A 20688-nucleotide genomic window follows, 5' to 3' on the forward strand; every position below is an offset into this window, starting at 1 on the left:
GAAAAGAACTGGCTTATATACGTACAGGATAGGAAATTCACGAATGACGCATCATCACGTCTGAACTAGCCTACTAGACTGATTAACTTGCAATTTTGCATATCGATTCTTGATTCCCCGAGGATGGTTATAGGCCTGTTTTAAATTCTTCATGATCTCAGTAGACAAAGTTTTCAGTTTGTCCCTTAGGTAAAGTTTTTAATAAGACCCTTGCGGAGAGCACGGGTTACCTTCTAGTATTCAATAAAATCAAAGAGGAAAAGTCACAAGAATATGTGATATCATATGTGAGGCCCATGGCCTCAACTTCATGCGACTTATTTAAGATGGGTTAAGGAACCCGTGAGTGCACTTCTCACTTCCAAGACCAATTTTGCTATTCTTTTCTACTTTTCTTATCGGTCAGTGAACATACAGATAGAGGAGGAATTATATGTGCAAGTGAGGAAGTTGGTCCCACTTCTCAATGTTTATTTTCAGTGCTGAGGTCAGGGTCCAGAAGTATCCTCGCGGTCTCTACCAAATTTTGAATTCTATGCTCATTCAATTTGGTGAAAAATAGTTTTGTGTTGTAAGCCTATTGTGTGTCAATTGTAGTTACTAATCCATAAGCAGTACCACATAGTTTCTACAAGAGCGATCTAATATTCCCGTATTCTACTACAATTTCACTTATTACTATATTTATCAGTCATTCAACTATATTATTGTTATCGAATTAAAATGTTGTTGCAATTTTCAGCGAAAGTAGTTTTCAACGGCAACTTGGATGTGTGTGTACGAACAGCGTCAAAGTACGACGACTGTCGTCTACTTCACCTTCCTAACCTGAAGCTGAGCATCAAACTGCACTGGATATGCTTGGGAGACGCCAACGACCACCACTCTGTCATGCCCTGTGCGCCCGATAAACTCCCTGAATACTCCAGCAATCAGGTACTACTCAAACTGACTTCTAGAAATACTAGCTGTTGGAAATTTTTACGCATTTAAAGCTTGAATGTTTATTTTAAGGGTTTCATCACTATTTTAGTCTGATATTTATTCATCCATTTTTACAAAATCACTTATCATTAAAATGGTATTGAGAGAGGAAAAGTGAACGAGCCCTTTAATATTTCTCTCCTAAATTTAAATTAATATCAATTCGAAATAAGGTCATTTTTTCTTTTCACTCCACATCCAAATCTACTGTCCAAAAATATTTGAACAGTAATATGGTATTTGATACATTGGTTACAGTATGGTATTTGATACATTTGAGAGAATATAGATATGTTCGATATTCGTATAATATTAATTTTAAAATTATTCAACCATCAATTTTAGTAGTTTAATTTGTATTATGGGAATACATTATTGATAGAATTACCTTGTATTATAATGCGAATATATGGAAATTGATAAGATTATTCTGATGTGAAGAAGCATATTATTTATTGGATCCCATTATCAAAGTTTATCAAAGTTCTAAAAACTCAAATACGGTAATCATTTTCTGTATTTGTCTTTCAACTTGGGTTTGAATTTTTAACTCGTTTTTGATGTGTAATTAATAATTCTAAGAATGTTTTCCAGTGCTAGTAGCAATGATACTGTTGCCTTTTGCAGGTCCATGATTCGTTCCGGGCTTTTCGATCTCAAAACTTGAACGTGACGTTATCTTTGGAAACCAAACCAGTGATTAGTAATAGTCAAGAACTTGATTGTCCTGTTGCGTTACTTTATGGAAGCACCTTAAGGTGAGTAAATAATTCAAAATTAACATTTTTGACACTAGATAATGGCAAGTTTAGTCGAAACTAGACGGGTTTGAAATGAAATAAATGAATAGAACTAGTTATTCTTTGTAATTAATTGAATTCAAATCTATTTCTTTAAATAGCCTATTAAGTATTACTATATTTCAAATTTTATCAAAAACAAGTTCGATAAATTCTACAGATGCCTAGAATAGGCACAACAAGGAAACGAATGCTCCTTATAGAAAGTTTTTTCTCAAGGATAAATGTAGGGCCCAGAACTTATGTATTTATTCTTAGACAATATAATATATATTATCTAAAATAACCTCTATTTGGACAATTTATTTTATTAAATTGGGATGAAAAGAAGTTTTGGACTGTAGTTTGTTTCTTTGTCCTTGTTGATTGTAAATGATGAATAAATAAATAAATAACCTCGTTTAAAACCCTTCAGAATGTCTCTATCAATTCCAGCCCAGTTAGATACAATAAATTTGGTTTGAAAAGATCAATTAAGCTTGGAATTTCAATCGTTGAAAAAATTATTAGTCGAATGCATATTGTAGAACTTTTCCATAATTAAGAAACACTGTTTTATTTTCATTTCCACTGGGTTTATCACCGAATAGAATTTGTGTTTTTCAGTTTTGTGATAAATCAAGGGCACTGTTTTAAGTTGAATATTTTTTCTGTTCAAGATCCAAAAAATATCCATTGCTTATTCAAAAAATCAATCTGTGTGTAGGTGGTTTGAGAATCTGAAACTGATTTTGTCGGGAGTGACGCGACCCACCAGACGAGGATCGGCCTTCAACAACCTGCGGCCACGGAAGCAGCCACTGAGCAGACACTATCGCAAGATCCACCTCTCCCTGCAGCTGCACCGGTTCCAAGTGCACTACTGGATGTCTTTTGCCATGCAGAGGGGAATCGAACTGGTCGGACAACGCATTTCATCAAGCTCTGGTAAGCCATTTCAAATTGATTTTTATTCACTCTTATGGTATTTTCTTTTCCTACAGTTACGTTGAAAAGTGGCCATTGCTGCACTGATTACAGAACGCAAAGAATCACTTTTCCGCTCTAGTGCGGGAAAAATTTTTTCTGCACTCCAGATTTGCAACATGGCAACGCAAAATACTTAGTAGGTTATATGGAGCAACAGTGCAGCAAAATCAAAATGAAGTTGGTAACAGTGACTGCTGTGGCTGCTATAGTGAGCAGAGGTGCAACGAAGCACAACGCGCTAATTATTACTATTATATATTATATCGAGGACAGCAACAGCACAGTGCCACCACAGCACACACCACACAGCCGCCTCGCCATTCAAACACTACTAAGTTATTTGATGGATTTCAGGCAATTTTACCCATAATTACCCACTTTTCATATTCAATGGTAACTGTAGGAAAAACTTAATGTGAAATACGTGCGCAAAGTTCCTCTGCTGCACTCAAGAAACCATTCCGCCCTCGCCTACGGCTCGGGCGTAAACGTTTCTTTCGGTGCAGCAAACTGTCACTTTGCGCACTAGTTGCACAAATAACTATTAATCTCTGGTATTTCCATTTAGTATTCTATTCATTGCGCTGGAATATTCTTCAAGCTCTGTTATTTTACTTTATTCTATTCCAAGTCAACCATCAGTCTACACTTTCAATGCAATGTATGATTCACTTCAAACTCTCAGTATTTCTTGTAAGCTGAATGATATAGAAACTTCCCATCTAACTAACACTTATAGTTTCAAGTGAATCTCACTGAAGTTTAAAAGTCATTTTTCCAAAGGGTCACTTTGAAGAACCAATATGATCTCATTAAGTCATGAATTTTTAGTGAAGAATTCATTCAAGATCACCACAGCCATATCTATTTATCTATTTATTAGGTTAGCAAAAACAATACAAGGATCGGAAAAGAAAAACAGGCTATTGCTCAAAACTTCTTCAATCTCCTAATTTAGTTTTAAATTGTCCAAATATTATAGGTTATGTCCATTCAATTTCTACACCAAATCACAATCTAAAATATAAATTAGAATAAAACAAACAATTTTAAATTTGGATAGATTAATAATAAAAGTTTCTTAAAAACATGAAACAAACTTTAAATATCTTGAGAGTTAAGTTTGTTTTTTCGGTCCTTAAATCTGAATATTCCCTGTTCTAGAGATAATAATGTGTGATATTTCTCCCATATTTGATTTGAAACATCTAAATTTGAAAATGTGCTCTGTGAAAATATTTGTGGACCGAACATATTTGAAGTAAAGAACTGCAAGGCTCAACCTATTTCGGACTATTTGTAACCTTATATAAATTTGGCAGAGGAATAGCACTAAGTTAACTTATTTTCCCTTTCCTTATCATTTTAATGAAGTAGGCTACCTATTGTAAGAATAAATAAAGAATTAGGAGTTCAATTCAAACCGGAATTCATAAAGATACATTCACTCATCAATATACTAATATTAATGAACGTCATAATGTTGCAGAGCACACGCTTACCCTAGTGCCCATTGACGATGGACTGAAGCACCGCCCTCGGCCTGAGTGGGCAATAATGTATATGAATTGTGAACTCAATGATGCTGAGATCTGGCTCAAGAGTGCATTGCAAGAAGAAGATGGCAAGGAGGTTTGTACCTATTTTGGATTTAGAAGTCATATTCACATAATTAATTTCGACTTTTGATACTAGCTATTTTAGCCGAAACTATAGTCGTGTATGGCATAAAATAATATAAGGATACTAGTAATTATTTCTAACTGAACTTTCAAGTACCTCTACCTTTTAATAAATATTTATAAATATTTGAACGTCACATTATTTAATGAAAATATTCGACTAGATCCTTGATTAATGATTGATGGCTGTATTTATTGTAAGCAACAAACTTATTCGTCTCAGTCCTGGATTTCAATGTATTTTCTCATGGAAAAAACAATTAGCTCTTTGGTTTTCTCATGACTAAGTTTTTCAACTTCGTTACTTTTAATCACTAAGGATTCCATAAGTAAGAATTCACTTGATCCAAGTCGGAGGTATACTCAAATGGACTATAGTTGCATAATTTATCAAGAAACGTTACGATTGCAGATCCTGTCACTTCGCCAGCCGGTGGAGAAGTGCTACTGCCTGAGCGTGGGCAAAGTGTCGTACGGCAGAGAGGCATCGGTGCTGGGCAAGGTTCGTCCACCCGAACAGGTAGGCGAACGCACGCCCACGCACCGCCTAGTGGTGCATCACCTCAAGGGAGCCTGGACCTCTAGCAACCGCAATGTCGCTTTCGCTTTGTTCGACTCATTCATGAAAACAAAGGTTTGTTCAGCTTTGGGGATGTTTTCCATATTTTTGAATCTACTCATACGATTATTGATTATAATAGTGTATGATTTCGGCCACGAAAGGGGTGGTTGTAGAATGGAGGTCGACATTGGAAAATTTGGTGCCAGGGAATGGGGAGATAAAAACGAACGCACACAGTAGCAGAAAGACGGAGAAAAATCAAACTTCTGCATGCAGACGGTTATGCAAACAGATGAACGTATAAATAGAAAGAAAAAGAAAAATCTCAGTATCCTTTTTGAATTATTTTATCACAACATTGATGCCATTTTCAAGTCAAATGGCATGACTTGAAAATGACATCAATCTTGAAACATGTTGTGATAAAATAATTCAAAAAGGGTAGGTACTGAGATTTTTATTTTTCTTTCTATTTATATTACAAGTAGCCCTATACAGAAAAGAGATAGATGAACGTATGTATGCGTGGCACCATTGTAACACCTGGGGAGGATTTTCTCCTCCGTATTTCTGCATAATTCCGTCTGTTGCTGTGTGCGAGTTTAGAAATCTACTAATTATCATGATTTGATTTGACTATTAATGATTATTTTACGATTCGTTTACAGCAATTGAAGAAGAACCTATCTACCGAGGCAGTGAAAAGCTTCAGAGCGGATAAGACTTCCACTCCTTTGAAAACATCGAACCGTGGCTTAGAAGCCCAACCTGTCACGCCAGTCGCTACTTCCAAAGCACCAGAGATTTCAGTAAGTTGGAATTTGTATCAAATAGATTTCATCATTCTTGTCAAAAATATTAAAATAAGTACCTTTTACCTAAATAAGTAACTTTTAACGCAGTGGTCGCCAATGAGTCGATCGCGAGCTAGCGGTAGCTCATGGGGTAGTTTTTGGTAGCTCACAAAAATGCTCGTGCAAAAGAATGTCATCCAGTTTGAATATAAACACTTTCCCAGTCTGAGTGAAATCAATGACGAGAAAACTCCTCTACAGCACCGCAGCAATAACCAAGAATACGTTACAATTCTTTCAGACTTGAGGCAACAGCTTGATCAAAGATTTCAAAATTTTAAAAGCATATCAAATATGGTAAAATAATTTATCAACTCTCTTTTGTAGAGATCTATGCAGAAAATTCTGCAGCTTGTGTTGTAAAACATTTTGGTGGGATCAGGCTTCAGTTGAAATGGAATTTGTGGATTTTCAAAATGATCTGTCTCTCAGATCACTTTCTACAACTGGAAATATTTGGCCTCAAATCCCCAAAGAAAAATATCCAAATATTATTCAAGTTGCATTTAGGTTGAAAGCTATGTTCAGCTCTACCTACTTGTGTGAAGCATCTTTTTCAAGTATGAAATTAATAAAAAATCGATTTGGGAACAGATTGACTGATGAAGTTTTAGACAACTGCATCAGAATGGCGACTATAACGTACCCTCCAAACACCAAGAAAATACTTGATGACCAAAAAGAGTTCCACTGCTCTCATTGAAATGTACATTTCAACTTTTGTTTTACTTTTTTTAAAGAAATGTATCTTTAAAGACAATAAAAGTGTGCAAATTTCATTTTGCGTACCCTACTTTCTTCAGTCTAATATTCGTTGGTAGCTCACTAGAAGATTTATAAATGCTATTCTAGCTCACAGGCTCATAAGTTTGGCACCATTGTTTTAACGTCTTCATCCCACTAGATCTGTTGGTTAATGATGCTAAGTATGAACTTAACTAACTATTCAATTTTACAACAGTACTCACGTGTTAAGTAGTGTTTGAAGGCACTTAGATCTAAAGATTCCTTGAAACATCCTGTTCATGCCTGGGATAGTCGATTTGTTTCTTCTAGAACTAACCGTAAAATACCTTCAGTGAGCAGGGTGTTTATATCCATTCTTATTCATCTTTCCTCTAATATTATAAAGAAAGTCTATATATTATAAATAGTTGCCATTCATCCTCATCCAGTCTTACGCTGTTGACTTAAAACTACATGAAAATTTTTGAGCCGATTTAACTCACCAACTCCGAGACGAAAGAGATCCCTTCTCTTCTCAAATCATCCACACGAAGCTGTTTTGAACAATAAATTAGATTGAGAGTTTTTGGAATATAAAATAGTGTAGTTATCTTGGAAAATATTATTATAGCTATTCTCATCTGCATTATTTCTTTCATTTAATGACGAAAATACTTATTGAAAGAAATACAGGCATAGCTCTTACCATTTCCAACACAATTTTGAAAAAATATTGTCCAAATTTTCAGTTGATGTCCGAATTTTAGTTTAATTTTCTATTATAAAACAATTTCTTACAATTAATTGGAAATATAATTATTCATTGCTTTCAAATTCCCATTAATGCATCAATCAATTTATTATTGTTGTTGAACAGGCCAGTCCTTCTCCAATGACAAAACTGCAGTCGGGGCATGCGGCCAACATGCTGAAGAAGTTGATAGCCGAAGCTGAGAATAAGGCGGTGGTTTTCAGTGATGACTTGTCCGCTCAAACTAAGGAGCAGCAAATGCAAGGCCTAGCTGCCTGCCAAGAAGATGACGTTGTACATAAGAATTGGCTGAGTAAGTACGGTAGTCCTAGATCGTGGTATATTTCAGTTTATTCTATTTTTAGTCGTATATTTTAGTCAAGTGTAATTTACCATATTTTATAATAGCTGGGTAAATCAATGAACCAAGAGAATACAACTGCAAACCGATTGGAAAACTTTTGATTTGTGATAAAGCTAGTATTTTGCTGAAACTGTCATTTTGATAGATCGAACTAATTTGAATGTAAAAACAGAATTGAACATCTCTAATTATCATCCGTAATCCCCAAAGAAAAATATGAGCTGTTTATTCCTTTATTCCTGAAGAATGAAGAATTTATCTCTTTAAGGAGCATACTGCCCAAGGTGGTTATCTATTACTCTTGAAATTTAATTAGGCTACTCTATTCATTTCTTCACTTACTTTTAACTCAATTTTAGAGTGTTGTAACAATACCCATCAGTTAAGCTTTCTTACCAAGTTAATATTAGCTACTAGTGCAAGAAAAACTTGCTTACCTTAAGTTACGTTGCGTATATCACTCAGTCTAAAGGGAACATCATATTGAAAATACCCACACCACTCAATTTTTGTACGAAAAATTTGTCAGGAAATTTTATCGAATAGTTAGCTATTTATTTATGTATGCATTTAATGGTACCTTATACAAACTATAGGAATGATTGGGAAATGAATACCAGTCATATAATCACTGATACCTTATAACTCATTCGTTCAAAGCGTATAGGTGCGTACAGATATACGCGCCGCGAACATGAGCAATTCACTTTTAATCAGCTGACTATATCTGTAATTTTACAGAAACGGTAAGATACAGAATATATAGCTTGGCATCAGCTGATTAAAAGTGAACTACTCATGTTCGCGGCGCGTAAATCTGTACGCACCTTATGACTTACCTTATTCCAAAAATAATAGTAACTAATAATATCGGGAATATTCCGATAGCGGACAAACTAACAACACTCATTGTGAACCTTCCAGCAGTGGATATAGTAACAAAAGTGATGATAATTACGATGTATCGTCGAAAAGTGTTTCGGAATTAGCAATATTGAAGTGTTTTTGTGTTTTAGTCGCCCTAGTGAACAGCCAGGTGCTGCTGAAAGGCATCGAGACGAAGGGCTACGTGATCCTGAGTGCAGCTAAGGCGGAGATCCTGCAGCGCATCCACAAGCCAGTCTGGAAGGACCGCACTCTGGTGGCCAAGACCACCTGGGTCGGCTCCCTCGAGTGCATGCAGTACTATGCCACTGTCAGCGCCGGCGAGAACGATTCCCTCGACGGTAAGTTAATGTCATTAAATAAGTCGGTATAAATGTACCTGTAATGAATCAAAAGCAACTAAGGTCTATTAAGGGTTAATCATATATTTATATAAATGTATTTTTCTTCCACCTACTGTCTAAAGTATTTACTTTACTCCCTGGAACATAATACTAAAGTGTCACTTTTTTGCTCTCGGGACTAAAAAACAGAAAAACTCCCTAGGGAGTAAAAGTAACTCCATTTAAATAACATGGGTAGCTTCTCTATTTGCAAAAACTTACATTGGAAATTGGTTAGAAGGTCTAAGCTCAGATGAGCAAGCATTTAGAGTAGTCATTGAGCCAACTAAATTCAATACCTCAACCAGAAATTTGAATCAGAATCAGTATACTATAAAAATTTATAAATATTTTTCAATATTTCATGTTATTCAAAGAACCAGCCAACGAATATTTTCCATCAACTAATCAAATTTGGAACGCAAACTTTATCATAGTTGTAGTGTTGTTATGAGTCGGCCATTTTTTTACAACTTTTGCCGACAGATAGCTCAAAAGCGCTGTCGGCGGTAAACTGTAATTCCTGTCAGCTGTTAAAAATAAAATTATTTTATTTGCAGTTTTTAAAAAAAGTTTGTAGGTGGAGGAAAAATGTTGTGTACACCACGAGTGAAAAATGCTTTTTCTCCCTCGGGGAGAAAAAACGGTATTTTTTACAGTAAACTCGCTTATACTGTAGCATGCTAAATCTATCAAATATGCTCTCAACAATTCCTTGAATTTTGATCTAATACATTAATGCCTTAAGAATAACATTTCTTATCATCCATCTCATTACCCATTCAGAATTCTGGAGCTCAAGTGGGCACCACCACCAGTAAAAAAAAATGTTATTCACTTTGTTACGGAGCCAAAGCCCCTATTGCAGCCCGCCCCAGTCGCCGACTAAGTCTAGCCGGCCCAGGGTGACCCTGGGAATTCTAGTAGAAGATAGTGCGGGACCGAGTCTACACAGAATCTTGAGAAAAATATTGTCTGTTTTGTGAACCAATTGGTAAAGGACAGTTTACATAGATCAAGTTTCAACTTGCTGGTATCTTTAACCAAGATATTTTCTATATAGAATAATGAAATTCATTTTGAGTTGAAACGATTGGCTCCGTGGTCACGTTGATAAGCTATCGCTCAGATAAGTTGGAATTCGTGCGCCTACTACTAGCAATGGAAGGGTGTTCACTTGAAGAGTCGATTCCGGCTCTTTCGATGATTTGAAGTGCAGATTCCGGTTCTGATATTAATAATTTAATATATGAATGTTTAATATCATTTATGTGTTTGTATAACGTTTCTCGATAATTCGGAACCCACCAAATTTTTAGATCCACTCACAACTCACCATCATCATCATCCTTCCATGACCCATGCACAAGCCTGGAGCTAATGAGGGTGTCACTCACGGTCACAACAAAAAATTTATGATCTAAGATTTCACTGTGTAAACCACAGACTTTGACGTTTCGTCTAATGTTCTTAATAAGTTTTATAGGCTTATCTTATTGCCAATTGCAAAAATCTAGACAGCAAGGCATCACCTAAAGCTTGTTACATATAATGTGATTGCAGAGAACATAATGTGGCTGAGCGTGGAGAACATCCAGGAGAAGGAAGGCACAGTGATAGCCGACTTACCCGATGTGCCGACCCTGGTGGGCAGTGGTCAGTCGGTGGGGGAGTTGTCAGTGAGACTGTGGGAGCCAGCAGTGCCGGAGAGAATCCCCCTCTTCAGGTAATTTTCAATATTCAACTTTCAATTTTATTTATTGCTTTCATACAATGTATGAATATTCAGTCATATATTCAATCATTGAATATAATTGTTATGTTCAATTCAATTTCAATTCTATTTAATGCTTTCATACAATGTATGATTACAAATTTTTAAAATGAGCAGCGAATCACAGTATATACAAAACGAAATTGAAACAAAATATTTTAAAACTCAGGTAATATCAAACTGTCACTCTTTCACTATTTATAGTGAGCTACACGTTTTAATGTCAACATGAGATTAACATTTGTTTGCTATCCGCGTCATTAGACAAAAAATATTTCAATGTGAGATATTCTAGCTTTTATTTATCTCTTTCCTGTATAGGGCTACTTGTAATAAAATAGAAAGAAAAAGAAAAATCTCAGTACCCTTTTTGAATAATTTAATCACAACCTGTGATTGTGGTTGTGATTAAATAATTCAAAAAGGGTACTGAGATTTTTCTTTTTCTTTATTCTAGCCTTTTCCTACTCTGCACCGCTGACGAATTCAATTCAATTCAAATTTATCTCCTCCAAAAAATTCAACAGTTACAAAGTTTGTTACAGTATCTACCTTAACCTAGTATAATAACTTTTATCAACACTAACAGGAACGACTAAGGCACAAGAGGTGGAAATGAAATTAAAATGAGTGTTTGCTTTTAACGTTAAGCAATGACTGTACAGTTGTAAACTAGCTATTATTAAGAGGTTATTCGCCATGCTTTATTTTTGGTTATTAAAAGGTTATTTCAATTTTCAGATCTACAGAGACTATTTTGTCCCAGATTTTAATGGATAATTCCATTTTTATATACATTGTGATAAAGATTAGAATACCTTCAAAACTATATTAATTTGACTATGCATTGTTGTAAGAATGTATTTGAAATTAATTATGATTCATTCATTTATCCAATGATACACAATAATTAGGGGAGGACCAACAAGTACAGCCCAAAACTGTTACATTATACTAGTCCACAAAGTAGCTTATACTTCTTCACTTAGTTTGTTTTCTATTCATCAGATTTCATACATTTTAAAAATCTAATATATCATTATAATATTCCATCTCAATTATAAAAATGTACTATCAATCTTGACAATAGATATTTTCATGAAAATATATCAAATATGAGATAAAATTGATCTACCATAATTGATTTAATAATTGATATTAAATCAGTTGTAACGGAATAACCTGAATCATAGCTATCCACTATAAAACTGTACAATATTATTGATATTATTATTATTATTATTATTATTATATTATTATTAGCCGTCAAGCTCCCAGATGGAAGACGCTGAGCAAAATTTGGTTCATTTTTTGTTTTTCTTGTTCTTTTTATCAATCCACCAGTTTTTCATTTTCAGTGAGAACTCCGCTTTCCTTGCTTCACTCCATTTTGTTCCCACTCTTGGCACAGTCATCTCTGGTTTAACTTCCCATTTTTCAACCTTTTCTCTGAAACTGTTCCTGTTGTATATTTCATCATTGTTAATGTTAGCAAGTATTAAGTCCTTCTTGACGTTTTTCATCCATGCACCTCCATTACTAAGGGTTGCTACATATGTTACTATTCTTTTTGTAAGTCTGTGATCTGGAAGCCTCATTATGTGACCATAAAATTTAAGGCGCCTTTTCCTGATGTCTGCTTCTATGTTAGAGTATTCTTCACTTTGGCTGTTTTCTGTAGTCTATAACCATCTTCGGTCTTTCTTGGTCCAAGTATTTTTCTAATTATCTTCCTTTCTTCTTTTTTCAAATTTTCAGTATCTGTTTTTCTGCTAAGTGTTAGGGTCTCGCTGGCATACAACATTGTTGGCTTGATTACTGCGTTATAATGTTTGATTTTGGTATTGATAGACATACATCTCTTATTATAAATATATTGCACTAGCCCTAGGCCTTTACAAGCTTCTGTATCCTTTCATTTTGTGCATGTTTTTCTGATATAATTTCCCCAAGATATTTAAAGTATGGTACCTTCTTAATTGTTCCATATTTTGTTTGTAATTTAGTAACTTCTATATTTGATGTTGTGAAAACAGTTTTTTCAAATGATATTTGTAAGCCTACTTGTTCAGCACATTCTTTTAAAATTTCTATTTGTTTTATTGCACTTTCCAATGAATCTGACATTATAGCAAGGTCGTCTGCAAAAGCTAAGTATGGAATTTGAAGATTATTTTTCTTGGTTCCCAGCGAGATTGGCTTCCAGTGGTTCACCTCCTTCAGTTTCTTTTCCCATTCTTCCATTACTCTAGAACATAATGTGGCTGAGCGTGGAGAACATCCAGGAGAAGGAAGGCACAGTGATAGCTGACCTGCCCGATGTGCCGACCCTAGTGGGTAGTGGTCAGTCGGTGGGGGGAGTTGTCAGTGAGACTGTGGGAGCCAGCAGTGCCGGAGAGAACCCCCCTCTTCAGGTAATTGCAAATCGATATTCAGGAAATATTAAACTTTTTTACTATAGTGAGACACGTTTTAACGTTAGCATCTATTAAAATTGACTTTATATTTTTGTCATAAGACCGACCTTGGTGGGCAGTGGTCAGTCGGTGGGGGGAGTTGTCAGTGAGACTGTGGGAGCCAGCAGTGCCGGAGAGAACCCCCCTCTTCAGGTAATTGCAAATCGATATTCAGGAAATATTAAACTTTTTTACTATAGTGAGACTCACGTTTTAACGTTAGCATCTATTAAAATTGACTTTATATTTTTGTCATAAGACAGAGGAGATATTCTATTATTTCCCTATTCTGTGCCGCTGCCGAATTCAATTCAAATTTATTTCCTCCACAAAATTCAACAGTTACAAAGTTTGTTGCAGTATCTACCTTAACCTAGTATAATAACTTTCATCAGCACTAACAGGAACGACCAAGGCACAAGAGGTGGAAATGAAATTAAAATATGAATGTTTGCTTTTAACGTTAAGCAATGACTGTACAGTTGTAAACTAGCTATTATTAAGAGGTTATTCGCCATGCTGTATTTTTGGCTATTAAAAGGTTATTTCAATTTTTAGAGCTATAGAGACTATTTTGTCCTAGATTTTAATGGATAATTCCATTTTGATATACATTGTGATAAAGATTAGAATACTTTCAAAACTATATTAATTTGACGCTATGCATTGTTGTAAGAATTTATTTGAAATTCATTATAATTCATTAATTGATCCAATGATACACAATAATTAGGGGAGGACCAACAGGTACAGCCCAAAACAGTTACATTATACTAGCCCACAGATTAGCTTATACTTCTTCACTTAGTTTGTTTGCTATTCGTCAGATTTCATGCGTTTTAAAAATCTAATAAATCATTATAATATTCCATCTCAATTATAAAAATGTACTATCAAATCTTGACAATAGATATTTTCATGAAAATATATCAAATATGAGATAAAATTGATCTACCATAATTGATTTAATAATTGATATTAAATCAGTTGTAACGGAATAACCTGAATCATAGCTATCCACTATAAAACTGTACAATATTATTGATAATATTATTATTATTATTATTATTATTATTATTATTATTATTATTATTATTATTATTATTATTATTATTATTCGGCAGTTGTGAATAGCTTGATAGCTCATGACAAATAATTCCTTTGTTGTAGTTCAGACACTGTGTTACTTGAAAATATTTGAAAAAATACTTATCTTTTCTTATGAGTGAAATGCATACCTCAACACTCCAAGAAAAGGTAAGTGTACTTTTCAAATATTTACAAGTAACACAGTGTCTGAACTACAACAAAGTTATTATATCGTGTTTCGTCATGGAAAGCAACATCAAATAATTCCTCTTTCACAATTTTCAAAGCTTGATCTAATTCATCCTTGTCACCACAAATACTGCAAAACGAATCACTTGTATTTTCCATATTATTATCTTTATTTTTTATCGGTGAAAACTTCTTGGTGGATTTCAGAAGTTCTTGCGATAAGTAGGCTACCATATTCTTACTAGGCTTCCATCTAGTGGTAGTTATCTAAATTATTGTTATTTTTATTAGAGTTCAATTTGGAAGTTGACATCACTTTAAAAATATATTGAAAGTATATTTATAGTGCATTATTAAAAACCTGTCCCTTCTGCTTTTGCAGCTGCAACGGATAGTATCGCGCTGTAAGTGCGAGTTCTTCTACGCGGGCTATGGAGACAGCAGCCTGGACCCGGGTGCCCTGTACGAGGTGCCCCCTCCCTTGCCCGAGGAGACGGCCAGCCCCTGGGAGCGGCACGAGTCGGCCGTCGACGCATTCACGCTCATGCATCACGACCTCGACGTCTGCACCAACTCGCTGCAGTACGCCATGATACTCGACATTGTCAACAACCTGTTGCTCTATGTTGAGCCCAGGCGCAAGGAGGCATACGAACGCCTGCAGCGCATGCGCTTCCAGATTCAACTGCACAGCATTGAGGACCAGAGGAAGCCCATACAAGAACTGCAGAACAGTATTAGGTGAGATATTGTTGTTTTAAGAAAAACCAATTTTTTAAATTACCGTATGTTATGGCTTTCTAGTTGGGTATTATCTTCATGGCTTTTATTCGTGGTAAGTCCCTGACGAATGTTCCACCTCTACTGAGTATATCATTTCAATCTCATATTGATTTAAAATAGAAAGTAAGCTATTCAATTCCCAACTAGTATTGATATGGAAGAATGATCTTCATTAGTGTAAATACTTATTTATACTAGTAGTTCTGTGAACAGTAGACCTCATGCAGTATTCTCATCCACAAGTACCTGATTAAAACTGTGAACCTTATGGAAATACAGCAATAGACTGGCTTCTCCACACATCTGTGTAATCACTTGTCAGCTGATTTATGATGAATAACTCTATAGTCTGACTTTTACTCTAATATTGGCGTATGAAGGAGGCTCCTTTTTCATTATATATTATCCTTGAAATGCAAAATTTCCAAAAACCTTGTATATACGTCGATGCGCAATTAAAAAAGGAACATACCTGTCAAATTTCATGAAAATCTATTACCGCACTTCGCCGTAAATGCGCAACATATAAAAATTTAAACTTTCAAACATTCAAACATTTAAACATTCAAACATTTAAACATTAAGAGAAATGCCAAACCGTCGACTTGAATCTTAGACCTCACTTCGCTCGGTCAATTATTATATTACTCTCAGCATTTTATTATGTATTACTAAGTCTAAGTTCATTTTGTTTAGTGTGAGCCATCCCTCCACACAGGTTTAACATAAAGAGGGATGCACTGTGGACATTCATATGTTATTCAATGTGTCTCACTACTGTTATGTATCAGCCGGGACCGACAATCCAACGAGCCCATCTGATAGCATGCTTTACTGTATTAGTTGAGATCATCAATGTATACAACATCAAACGCCGTCTATAATCTTGCAAAGTGGATAATTACCCAGCAATTAAGAAGCTTTATTTTAACTTTGAATATTCATCATGCAAATACGATTAATGTTCATTCAAACACATAATAAATCATAAATTTGTAAATATTCATGCTCCTTATGGCAAAATTCCAATCATCAAACAACAGACTGATACGGCAAGGCAATAAAGCTCTATTATAATCCAGATAATTTGATTGTAGCTTGGTCTGCTAATGCTGCAATGTGTCATGTATTATTTTCCCATTTATTTTTAAATGCCTTACCTTACGCAGAATTCATTTGCTAGAGTGGTCATTCACTCATCATCAACCTAAACCTTTCTTCCTCAATTAAATATCATTGAAAATATCTCTCATAATATTTTCTATACTTTGAAATTATAGAAATGACTGTATTATTCCATATCCCGTGTTTGAAATGTTTTTTTTTTTTTCTACAGTTACCTTGAAAAGTGGCCATTCCTGCACTGATTACAGAACGCAAAGAATCACTTTTCCGCTCTAGTGCGAGAAAAAAATTTTCTGCACTCCAGATTTGCAACATGGCAACACAAAATAGTTGGTGGGTTATATGGAGGATTAGTGCACGAAAGCAAAATTTAAGTTGATAACAATGACTGTGGTTAGATTTAGATCAGAATCATTTCAATGGCTACCCTACATTTATGATAAAATCCCAATATAGAAATCCAAAACAAGAATAATGTTAATCTAAATCATAATTAAATAATCATTGTTTACGAATTCTTATCATTTATAATAAATAATAGTTCTTTCCATTGATAATTATTATTTCAACTGCAAGCAATGAGAAAAGTAGCAAATATACATTATAAAATTCGAATTTTGAGGTTAAATGATTACCGTTCGATATCCATATAAATAAAAAAACATAAGAATACTACAATAAATATTCTCTGTTGTCTATGTTATTTTTATAAATATGTTTCAGTTTACTTTGAGAATTTTTCTCAGTAATTTGAGCAAAAGTCTAAATTTCTGAATCCTGTTTCTGTAGTTTTTAGCTGGATGAAACAAACTTAGGTACGATTCTTCCCGCTAGGTCGCGCGCTTGTCGGTTCAGCCATCTTGCAGCTATCCCAATCAGCTGTTGGCGTGTATTTTGAATGTGAATTTTTTGTTCTATCTGTATTTTTTCTGATTCTTGAATGAATAAAAATGAGAACTTTGGCTGAGAATTTTCAACTTCAATTGGATTATTAATTTTTAAATGAAATAAGGTTGTTATTAATAACAGCATCACACACACAAACATTTGATGGATTTCAGCTATCATTTTACCCATAATTACCCACTTTTCATATTCAATGGTAACTGTAGGAAAAGTTTAATGTGAAATACGTGAGCAAAGTTCCTCTGCTGCACTCAAGAAGCCACTTTGAGCACTAGTTGCACAAATAACTATTCTCTGTTTAAAGATCACTCTCGTCTGAACTGCGACGTTTGGAGAAAGAAACCTATCTTGTACAGAGAGCATTAGTAGATGAACCGGGAAGTGAACATCTGTTAACGGAGATGAACAACTTGGAAGAACAGGTAAGCTCCATGCTAAATCTGCTTAGTATTTGTAATTCAGTAAAAGTATTTGATTTAAGTATTTTTCTTATTTATTTATTTTAAAAATACAATTATTGTATTTCCAATACAAGTCTATTTGGATTATGGAGATCTCTAAAGAGAGTTTTTTCTTACTTGCTTCTGCTAAGTTTTTATTCTCCATCCTCTCCTCTATTGAAAATAGATACATAACCGATATCAGACGTTTATTTTTCTATAACTCGTATAATTCCAATCCTACAACTTACAAGTCAGAAACTAGATTCCTTCTCACTCTCTGCTGTTGATTGAGTGGAAGAGGGGGCTCTTATTGCCTCAATCTCGCCCACATCACTTCTGAAATATTGTTTATTGTAAATAAAAGGCATTTATCTATCTATCCATCATTGTTGTAATCTTTGATAAGTTCTAAATAGTGTGTTTGTCTTTTCGGTCTCAAAATTTAATCGTTTTTCAAAGTTTGGAATTTTAAGTTACAACTATTTGTAATTAATTTAATTCAATTTAAAACTTTTTTTAAATTTAAAAATGATTTTTGTGTGATGAATTATGTGATTTGAATTATAAATTGAAGAATTTTGAAGTGATACATAACCTAACTACATTTGGACTGTTTAAATTAGAATTGTAACCGTTTTGGGCGATTTAGCCTGTGGTACTTTTTTGTAAGTTGTGTAATTCTGAATGATTGAATAAATAAATAAAATAAATAAGCATCTATCTGCTACCTGTTACTCCGCTATAACCTAAAATCTTCCGATTTGAATTATTACTATTTTTAGTCTACAGCACTTTTGCCCTGAAATCTATTTGTTTTGTAATATTTTCCTTTATATTTTTTCATGTAATAAATGTCTGTTTGTATGATGGTTGTAGGTGTATGAGTGCAAAGAGAAGGTGTTGACAGAGAGCGAGAAGTTGGACATGATGCTGTCGTGCTACAAGGAGACGCAGCTGGCAGTCAACCAGAAGCTGGCCATGCTGAAGGGAGACAAGGTGGTCACATCGGTGCGGGCCAGCGAGATCTGCTTCAAGCATGCCAAATGGCGGCTCACTGACGCTGATGGACAACTCGGCATCGCTGATCTCGTTCTCAGCAATTTCTTGTAAGTATTTCAAGAAAATGTTTGATTTTAATTTGTATCTTAAAAAAACATTTAGTATGGTACCTGCAGCTTTAAGTGTGCTGTTTACTACCGGAGATAATTTTTCGAAATTAAGTAGAGCAAAATTGATATCCATCAGTTTATTAGTAGAGCTAGCTTTACGTGATTGTAGACTCGTCAAACGTGAGTATGGATTTAAAATATAGTATTAAAACTGGGCTTATCACTCTTCAAGAACTTGAACTGTAGACTAGAACTAGAACTGCAATTGTAGACTCGTCCAACGTGTTATGTTTCCTAAATGAATCCAAATAAATAAGAGGCGGATTTTGCTGTAACTTTCATTTTTATTAAAAGTAACTCAATTTCAAAACATTCTGGCCAAATATAAAACAGAAATCAATCAATTATCGGTAGAATCATGGGGTAGAAATAACCTAATCGTAATTTCATGCCTCAAACTTTTTGCAAAGTTAGTGGACATTTTCTGAAAATTTAGTGAATCAGGGATATTTATTCTTAAATGGCATATTAGTTATCATTAGATATCAGTTTATCAGAGATTGCCAATGGTGTAACAACCGAAACCGGTCTTTCTAAGTATCAATAAAAAATCTGTGGTTTTTGACAATTTCTTAGTATTTTTATACAATTAATGAATTATGTTGTCGTGTGCAGATAAAAATAATATTCTATCAGAAACTATCATATTATGTTAACTAGCAGAAAAAGGAGAAGAAAGTGAAAGAGGGGAATTTTGGAAATTTCAGATAAACTTAAAGAAGAGACAATGATTACGGTGACCTAATTAATTGTTCGCTGGCATCATGTCCAATGCTGAGCAGCCACCTCCCCAACCCGCGCATAAAGGCAGCAATGCTGGCCCCCTCGGAGTGCAACATATCCCAGGGAAGGTTATGGTAGAGATCGGCCTTCATTGTGATCCATCTGCTGAACACAAGATCGATCTCTCACGTGTGGATTGGAGCATTAGACCAACAAAGAAGTAGCCCATCATCTATTTCATTTAAACCGGCACAAAATTAGAATCATGGTTGGTAGAGAAAGAAGAGATTTGACTCAAAACTGTTCAATAACACAAATGATAGGCTATATTTTGAGCCTTGACGTCGTTCTTGAAATCGGTCTTTAGTCCAAGGCCTCCCTGACGGCCGGCCTTTTGGAGGCCGTAAATTTGAAACTTGATATAATGGTAATTTTTTTGTTGTCTCAGGATTTGGTCTGACGACAGGTGAGTGATCGGTCTTCAGTCCAATATTACCTACAAACTTGAGTGTATAAATGAAGTGACATTGGGTATTACGGCAAGGCTGAACATTCGAAAAGATATCTCTGCCAATAAAAGTCATAAGAATAAATAAATGATAGTCCGATTGATGGATCAAACCGAAGACCGATTGATTGACCGATATGAAAGCCTGAACAGTCATTTTTGAAAGATGCTTCGTTCGTTTTTCCGCTGGAAGTTTTTATTTTAACATAGCCTAACCCACTTTTTGGAATGAGTCTTCACCTAGATTTGGGAGAAACAATAACACAAGGATTGCCTTGTTTGCCAATGTTTTCACATTCGTATCGTTTGTTACAAAAATAAAATATTTATATTCACTACATATCATCTTCACAACAACACAGAAAGGCTTTACAAGTGGTCACCCTAGAATGCTTGCGTAGCAGCATAGAGATCGCGGGTTCAAACCCTCTCATTACCAAAAGTTTTTTAACCAGATCACTCCCGTGTTATCGGATGGGCACGTTAAGCTGTCGGTCCCGGCTGAATTATGACAGTCGTAAGGCTCATTGACGGCTTAAATTATATATTCAGACAGTGGGACC

General features: G+C 34.8%; 1 protein-coding gene across 1 annotated transcript in view; it reads left to right on the forward strand.

The window, feature by feature from the left end:
• Positions 1–20688, forward strand: part of LOC111043378 (protein KIAA0100) — a 60976-nt gene that overhangs the window by 26213 nt on the left and 14075 nt on the right. Inside the window, exons 22-35 of the mRNA XM_039436611.1 lie at positions 743–936; positions 1612–1742; positions 2491–2711; positions 4243–4385; positions 4848–5069; positions 5666–5806; positions 7455–7641; positions 8709–8918; positions 10524–10686; positions 12093–12144; positions 12987–13148; positions 14851–15209; positions 17587–17704; positions 18602–18831. Coding sequence (XP_039292545.1) covers positions 743–936; positions 1612–1742; positions 2491–2711; positions 4243–4385; positions 4848–5069; positions 5666–5806; positions 7455–7641; positions 8709–8918; positions 10524–10686; positions 12093–12144; positions 12987–13148; positions 14851–15209; positions 17587–17704; positions 18602–18831 — 2533 coding nt within the window. The remainder of the gene's footprint in view (positions 1–742; positions 937–1611; positions 1743–2490; positions 2712–4242; positions 4386–4847; positions 5070–5665; positions 5807–7454; positions 7642–8708; positions 8919–10523; positions 10687–12092; positions 12145–12986; positions 13149–14850; positions 15210–17586; positions 17705–18601; positions 18832–20688) is intronic.

The sequence above is a fragment of the Nilaparvata lugens genome, chromosome 10 (genome assembly GCF_014356525.2).
Source record: "Nilaparvata lugens isolate BPH chromosome 10, ASM1435652v1, whole genome shotgun sequence".
In the NCBI taxonomy this organism is placed as follows: domain Eukaryota; kingdom Metazoa; phylum Arthropoda; class Insecta; order Hemiptera; family Delphacidae; genus Nilaparvata; species Nilaparvata lugens.